At 48.0% G+C, this 8672-nt stretch overlaps 1 protein-coding gene across 1 annotated transcript; it reads right to left on the reverse strand.

Moving 5' to 3' along the window:
* Window positions 1–958: 958 nt before the first annotated feature.
* ARL4A (ADP ribosylation factor like GTPase 4A) lies at window positions 959–3492 on the reverse strand. The gene has a single exon (XM_029910993.1). The coding sequence runs from the start codon at window positions 3402–3404 to the stop codon at window positions 2802–2804; it is 603 nt and encodes a 200-aa protein (XP_029766853.1). The 5' UTR covers window positions 3405–3492; the 3' UTR covers window positions 959–2801.
* Window positions 3493–8672: the final 5180 nt, after the last annotated feature.

Genomic DNA, 8672 nt, shown 5'->3' on the forward strand with positions numbered 1-8672 from the left:
TGCCAGTATAAGCCAAACTGGCCTCAGCCCTTTGGGGATAAAAAGGTACAACATAAAGATGTAGAATCTGTTTTGGTGGGCAACGATACACTACATTTGGAACAATTTCATCCAAAAACTTCAAAGGTGAGGGATTTTTTAGAGCTGTTATGTGCTTCCAATTGTACAACTGTACCCACCTAATCTTGAAGAAAAAAAAAAAGTAGCCCTACCTGTTTCTCTGTCAAAACTGAATGATCTTTAAATCAGTATAGTGTACACAAGTGTTTGACAGCAATTATGGGGTACTTTGTATTGATACTGCCATTGAGATTTCCAAGTCAGTGCAAGGGATTTACTCACATTCTCCATTAAAAATCAAGAAGCGGTATGGCTGAATCCTCTGCACTGCTTTGAAAATTTCATTCTACTTCTGTTTACAATGAAAAAGTACCCTTGTATAGGTATGAAAAAATGCAACATATTTCATCTACATAGTAAAAAAAAAACCACCTTTCTAGCATAAGAAATGCTAAACCAAGTAAAAATGTTAGTCTCAGCTGATTAAAGGATTTAATACTACCATTGTAGTCTGTTAATACTGTATATGATTTCAGAACTTTGAGCATTTGAGAGCTGCCCCAGCAAATTTGTATGTAACATGTAAATCTGTTCATGAGAAGGGAAGGTTTACAATACACACGACCACTGCACAAGGAGAGAAATGGCTATAGCTAGAAGCAAACAGTGTTCTGTTACAAATATATGGAACATAATACAAGTATGCCATTGATATTAAGTCTTTAATGAGATACCTGTGATTTATAACATTGTCACATTTACGAATCTCACCACATTTATAAGAGTTTGATTTTCATGCAGATAGTTCTACTGCTATTGAGAGCGAGATTTGCACATAGAGGCCAACAAGAACACTTCACTGTAACTCAAGGAAGTCAAACACCTTCTCCCTGCAGACTTGTTTTGAGTTGTGTTTATTGAGGTTTAAGAAGTTATCCACATTTCTATAAATATAGACATTACTGAGTAAGTGACTTTCAATGTCACTAGTGCAGGTACATATATAACCAACATACAAAAGCTCCACTGGAAGCTACTTCAATTCTTTCAAAAGGTCCAGGGTGTCATAAAAAACAAAAACAAAAAAAACAGCTGTCACTTTCAATTATTGAAAACACTAAAGTGCATTTTTGGTTACCTTCTGGACAAACAGCTGCTGGCTATGAAGTTTGATTTTATACAGATATCAATACCTTACATTGATTGACATTCAGCTGTTATCCTCTTAATACATGGCAGTAGGTAAGAATGCAGTAACTTTGCTGGTTGAGTAAGAGGAAATGATTCTTGCATTGTTCCTTTAAGACTGATATTTCTAATGGAAGTTTCAAGATAATCTAACATTCTGTTTTACAGCACCACTAAAGTTAATCTTAAAATTCAGGCTCTAGTTTAGCCCTTTTCATTTGCTAATCAAGATGTCTAGACAACTGTTTGAAGTTCTGTACCAGTAAGAAAAACTATTCTCCCTTCTCATTAGACATACTGTCCTGCTCAGTTAATACTGTTTGCGTACTTTGTAAACAAGAACAGCTTAAACATAATTAGAGCAGTACACAGGCCATCTTTAAACTGATGTTTTCCCAGTGTCAAGTGTTTAAAGCTTCTTTACATTCCTAACCACAAGCACTACAAAAACTGTAATAAAAAAGGCTATATAGAAAGTGACCTAGCAGTATAAGTAACAAACCTGGGCATTTTTGCAGATACAAAAAGCGTGCTCTGTTGACTTTAGCTCTTTATATTTCATTATGATCAAGTTTTATTGCCATCATCATCTAAAGAGCCCAGAATGCTACACTGCTAAAAGTCTTGGGAGACCTAAATCGCTGTATGCATCTCCTTTACTGCAACAACAAATTTACTTTTGTGTTGATAACTTGGGGATGTCAGAGTAACTTAATTTTTTGAACAGCAAACAAGATTTCTGGAACAAGTGTCCAAATGACATGAGTATATTCTAAACCCAGTTAGCACTGTATAACAATGCATAGCTATTTCTAAGAAGACTACACACCAAATCATGCTACATGTTGGGAAAACTAATCCATGCTCTTGCATGTTGTGTACTTGTCTAACAAGTCTTATTTCCTCTACCAGTTGAAGAATCCACAGCACTGAAGTTTCAAGTATTAGAACTAAAAGTGATTCAACTTCAAAAGTGCCAAATTAAAAACATACCATATAGCCAAACTCTCTCATGGAAATCATTACCAAAGAAGATAAAAAACCCCAAGGCTCACAGCCTCCTGAAATAATGGATTGCTAATTCCATACACGTTGTTGAAATCAATATTTTTAAAGCTGTATATATTCACCTAAAACACTCCACTTACGAGCATTAGAAGTTTAAAAACACTGAACGCCTTCAATGCAAATTTCTTGTAAAAATGCACCCTCAAATATATGAATACAAACACCAAGCAAAAAAACTCTCATTTTATTTGGCTATTTAGATATCCAAGTCACATTTACCCACCCATCTGTTTCCTGATAGCTTTATATTACTTTATAGGGCATCCGAAATAATACAGTGCCAGAAACCTTGGAAAAACTATTTTCTGTTTTTGCTTTTCAAAAGGTTCTGTGTCTGCACAACTTCCACAAGGCAAGGTTGTGCAACTGATTGTTTAACATAACTAAGCTTTAACAGCATCCAAGCAAGCAGGTCAGGCTTTGGAAGCTGTTATGTCAAATTCTGACCATGAAACTACTCTAAGATAGAAGTCTGGAAACAGAACTCATCTCTTCTTTTTCTGCTGTCTCAACATTTTTCTTCGCTTAATTATCATATCATGTAGTTTTTCAAGTCCCTCTTTAAGTCCATCCCCTATGATCGCACAGGTAGGCTGCAGATGCCAGGGGGTAGAAGAGCTCAGCTCGCTCATTGCTAACATCTTCTCGATTTCTGAGAGAGAGAGGGAATTCCTCAGGTCCTGTTTGTTAGCCACTATAAGGACAGGCACGCCTTGATTTTCAGATATCCTAGTAATTTTATGAAGTTCTGTCTTGGCTTCCTCCATTCTTTCGATGTCGACAGAGTCCACCACAAACACGATGCCATCCGTGCACCTGGTGTAGGACTTCCACAGGGGCCTGAGCTTCTCCTGGCCTCCCACGTCCCAGAAGTGGAAGGTGACCGTTTTCGAGCTGCCCAGCGTCACTTTGATTTTCTCCGTGTTAAACCCCTTGGTAGGCACAGTGTTGACGAACTCGTTGAACTGCAGCCTGTAGAGCACGGTGGTCTTGCCCGCCGAGTCGAGCCCCAGGATCACGATGTGGAAGCACTGGAAGGAGGGCAGGCTGGAAAGGATCGGCGTCTGGTCCGAGAGCCCATTCCCCATCGCCGGCAGCGGGGGGACAGCGAGCCGCCGCCGACACAGGCACAGCCGGGCTCCACTCGGCCGCCGAGCCGCGCTCACACCGCGCCGCGCTCAGACCCTGCCAACGACAAGAGAGGCGTTAGCCCCGGTGACTGACCGGCCGCCCCGCCCCACGCTGAGGGGAGCCGGGGACCTAGGTCCGCGCTCAACCCCACCCCACGCCCCGAGCCCGCCCGCCCGCGCACGTACCCCGGCTGGCGAAGCTAGCGCAGCCCACACCTCACGCCGCTGGCGGCCCCATGTCTGCCCGAGCGCCCAACACCGCAACGGCCCCCGACTAGCCGCAACGCCGCCTCCTCAGCTTCTGCCGGAGTCCGCGGCAGCGCCTGCTCCTCCCAGCACAGACCGAACCCCGCCCCCCTGCCCGCAGCGTGCTGCTCATTGGCCGCGGGGAGCTGAGGGTGGGGAGTAAAGCGAGAGCCGCCTCCCATTGGCGCAGGCATCCGCCACTCACCAGGGGCCTCCGCGGCGCGTTCCAGTCCACCCGGGTTTACACACGAGGGTGTGGGGCGGGGGCAGAGGAGAGGTCTCTACGTTATGCCCTCAAGGCAGAGCGCGCAGTGCACACTACGTCCCCCAGTCCGTCACCGCGGAGCTTCAACGTAACCACGCCCCCAACCTGCCGTCCTCATGGGCGGTGGATGGAGCAACACCCCTCCCTGCTGCATAGCCCGGCACATGCCCCAGCAGGAGGAGCCCCGCCCGCGCCCCAAGAGCCCCGGATCTCCGTCCAGTCGGCGGCGACCGCCCTTCACCCACGGCGGGCGGCGGCACCTTTAAGCCGTAGAGACCCAGCGCTCCGCCGCCAGCAGCTGCACCCGACACGGGAAGGGAGGGGGGCCGGTTAGCCTCCTTCCCTGGGACCCTGCCCCGTGGCCTCTCCCGCCTCCCTCGCCCTCAAGGAGAAGCGCGGAAATTCACCTCTGACCCACCAACTCCCGACGGAGGCAGGGAGGGGTTTGAGGCTTCCCGCGCGCTCGCACACCCGCAACGTCATCGCCAATGGCCTCCCCATTGGCCCGGCGCACATCAGTCTCCTAGCAACCCGCTTCAAACGGCTCTGGCGCGTTGTTGTCCCCCTTGCGCCAACTCCTCCACCCTGTTGTGCTTGGGTCACGCCCTCTGCGCGAGCGCGGACCCCCCCATGGCGAGCGCCAGCCCAGCCCCGTGGTCCTGAGGCAGGGGGCACGCGGTGTGCGCTGTTTGTGCTTCGCGCCCGCTCGGGCCGGAGGATCCAGTTTCTGCGGCGAAGCTGCGGGCAGCGCCGGGCCGGGTGTACCCGGAGTCCAGGGTGAGAACCTAGGCTCAGCTGGTAGCTCCTTGCCACCAGTGTGGGTGCTGGGCTCCCGCTGCTACCCGCAGAGGTGACGAGTGGGGGGGGTGGGACATGGGGTTTCCTGCTCCCCTTTCTGCCGGGGTGGGCGTGGGAGGAGTTGGGGCTGAGAGGGACGTGCCACTGGTACCTAGCGCTCCCAGGGCTGGCGGCACTGTGCTGCCGGAGGAGGAGCGGGGAAGCTCAGATAGAGCACTATGAAGAGCAGATTTGAAAGTGGTGCAAGCAAGAGACAGCAAAAACAACGGAGTGAAGCAGCAGCTAAGAGCTCAAAGCCAATAACTTCATTTCTCAAACCATTGGAAAACACATCTTACCCAACAAACAATGCTACAGATAAAGAAAACTCTGCAACTGCAATGGGTGATATTTCAATGCCAATACCTGAACATGAGGCCAGTAGTCAAGAAGGAAATGTGACAACAGTAACAGATGCAGCGGAAGATCCTGTGTACGATCAAGAAACTCAACAGGAACGTGTAGATCGTATGCAGCAAGAGCAATTCATGAGTACTACAGGTTTGACTGTGACTGACATTGGAATTATGGACAAGAGCAATGTTGCCCAAATGCAATCTTTTCTTCAAATTACACCTCTACCCTGATATAACACGACCTGATAAACACGGGTTCGCATACAATGCGGTAAAGCAGTGCCCTGGGGGGGGCGGGGCAGTGTGCTCTGGCAGATCAGCCTGTCAGCGGGTCTGGCTCTGACACCTGTTCTGAGCGGCATGTTAAGGGTGCCGGGCCAGAACCGAGGGGTGGATAAGGAGCAGAGGGTCTCGGTGGTCAGGGGACAGGGAGCAAGGAGGGTTGGATGGTTCTGGATGCAGGGCGGTCGGGGACGGGGAACGGGGGCCTGTCGGGGCTGGGGTGTGGATAGGGGTTGGGGCAGTCAGGGGACAAGGAGCAGGGGTCTTAGATGGGGGTGGGGTCTTGGTAGGGATGGTTAGGGGCGGGGGGTCTCTGGAGGGGATAGTCAGGGGACAAGGAGCAGGGGGGTTGATGGGTCCGGGATTCTGGGGGGTCAGTCAGGGGGGGGGAAGTAGGTGGGGGCAGATAGAGGGCAGAGCCAGGCTGTTTGGGGAGGCACAGCCTTCCCTACCCGGCCCTCCATACAATTTTGAACCCTGATGTGGCCCTCGGGCCAAAAAATTTGCCCACCCATGCATTAGGCGTTCTCATCTCTCCCGCCTATTTTAATCTTGTTTCTAAATTGTGTGCAGTATAGGCTAAACTTAAGTTGTCTCGCTAGTTGTATTTTGGAAACATTGTAACTGTGTGCTGATACTTTCTAAACAAAACAAAAAAATTGTTTGCATTAATACAGTATTAAAATATCGTTGACATGATGGCAAGTAGTTCACAGCTATGGAAACGAAAGGCATGGACAGTCAAAGAAAAATTGGAAGCTTTGGCCAGACTGAAATCAGGAATGAGCCAAGCAAAGGTCTCAAAAGAACTAGGAGTGGGGGAATCAATATTAAGAGGGTGGATCAAAATTACGATCAATGGTAGTTGAACTGGATGAAAGTGAAGGCCTGGAAAGGAAGCGCCTAAAAATTGCCCAGGATAACCAACTAGATAAATACTGCTCTATGTGGTTTACCCAAGAACGCTCCGAAGGCACGCTAATTTCTGGTGACATTATAAGGAAACAAGCGGAGAAATTGAAGAACGATCTCGATTTTAGACGCTCGGGTGAGGACGCTTCTGCCCATCAAGGTAACAAATTTAAAGCTAGCAGTGGTTGGCTTAATCGTTTTAAAAAACGTCATGGCATTTGGCAAGTATCAGAGGGGTAGCTGTGTTAACCTGGATCTGTAAAAAAGCGACAAAGCGTCCTGTGGCACCTTATAGACTAACAGACGTATTGGAGCATAAGCTTTCGTGAGTGAATACCCACTTCATTAGACGCCTGTAATGGAAATTTCCAGAGATAGGTATAAATATGCAGGCAAGAATCAGTCTAGAGATAACGAGGTTAGTTCAATCAGGGAGGGTGAGGCCCTCTTCTAGCAGTTGAGGTATGAACACCAAGGGAGGAGAAACTGCTTTTGTAGTTGGCTAGCCATATACAGTCTTTGTTTAATTCTGAGCTGATGGCGTCAAATTTGCAAATGAACTGAAGTTCAGCAGTTTCTCTTTGAAGTCTGGTCCTGAAGTTTTTTTGCTGCAGGATGGCTACCTTTAAATCTGCTAGTGTGTGTCCAGGGAGGTTGAAGTGTTCTCCTACAGGTTTTTGTATATTGCCTTTCCTAATATCTGACTTGTGTCCATTTATCCTTTTACGTAGGGATTGTCCAGTTTGGCCGATGTACATAGCAGAGGGGCATTGCTGGCACATGATGGTGTATATTACAGTGGTGGATGTGCAGGTGAATGAAACGGTGATGTTGTGGCTGATCTGGTTAGGTCCTGTGATGGTGTCGTCGGTGTAAATATGTGGGCTGAGTTGGCATCAAGGTTTGTTACATGGATTGGTTCCTGAGTTACAGTTACTATGGTGCGGTGTGTGGTTGCTGGTGAGAATATACTTAAGGTTGGTGGGTTGTCTGTGGGCGAGGACTGGCCTGCCTCCCAAGGCCTGTGAAAGCGAGGGATCGTTGTCCAGGGTGGGTTGTAGATCACTGGTGATGCGTTGGAGAGGTTTTAGCTGAGGACTGTAGGTGATGGCCAGTGGAGTTCTGTTGGTTTCTTTCTTGGGCTTGTCTTGCAGCAGGAGGCTTCTGGGTACACGTCTGACTCTGTTGATTTGTTTCCTTATTTCCTCGTGTGGGTAGCATAGTTTTGAGAATGCTTGGTGAAGATCTTGTAGGTGTTGGTCTCTGTCTGAGGGGTTGGAGCAAATGCGGTTGTACCTCAGCGCTTGGCTGTAGACGATGGATTGTGTGTTGTGTCCGAGATGGAAGCTGGAGGCATAAAGGTAGGCATAGCGGTCGGTGAGTTTTCGGTATAGGGTGGTGTTAACGTGACCGTCATTTATTTGTACCGTGGTGTCTCGGAAGTGGACCTTCCATGTAGATTGGTCCAGGCTGAGGTTGGTGGTGGAGTGGAAGCTGTTGAAATCGTGGTGGAATTCTTCCAGAGTCTCCTTCCCAGGGGTCCAGATGATGAAGATGTCATCAATGTAGCATAGGTAGAGAAGGGGCGTGAGTGGATGAGAGCTGAGGAAGCGTTGTTCCAGGTCAGCCATAAAAATGTTGGCATATTGTGGGGCCATGCGGGTGCCCATAGTGGTGCCACTGGTCTGGAGGTATATATTGTCATCAAATTTGAAATAATTGTGCGTGAGGATAAAGTCACAGAGCTCAGCAACCAGTTGTGCTGTGGCATCATCAGGGATACTGTTCCTGACAGCTTGTATTCCATCTGTGTGTGGGATGTTTGTGTAGAGAGCCTCCACATCTATGGTGGCTAGGATGGTGTTTTCTGGAAGATCACCAATGCGTTGTAGTTTTCTCAGGAAATCAGTGGTGTCAAGGAGATAGCTGGGAGTGCTGGTGGCGTAGGGTCTCAGTAGATATCCGGACAGTCCTTCAGTGAGAGTGCCAATTCCAGAGATGATGGGGCGTCCAGGATTTCCAGGTTTGTGGATCTTAACCCTGGTCGGGGCTCTAAGGGTATATTGATTTGTTCCTGTGTTAGTGTAGGGAGTGTCCTGAGTAGATGATGCAGTTTCTTAGTATATTCCTCAGTGGGATCTGAGGAAAGTGGTCTGTAGAATTTGGTATTTGGCAAGTCGCAATTTCATGAGAGACACGCTCCGCAGATATAAAAGCTTGTAATGAAAACCCGCTAAAGTTACAAGAGATCATCATCGAGGCTGGCTATGCTCCGGAGCAAATCTATAATGCTGATGAAACCGGCTTATGTTACCGTATGCTGCCAGA

This window comes from Terrapene carolina, unplaced genomic scaffold (genome assembly GCF_002925995.2).
Source record: "Terrapene carolina triunguis isolate 2854851 unplaced genomic scaffold, T_m_triunguis-2.0 Scaffold84, whole genome shotgun sequence".
Lineage (NCBI taxonomy): Eukaryota > Metazoa > Chordata > Testudines > Emydidae > Terrapene > Terrapene triunguis.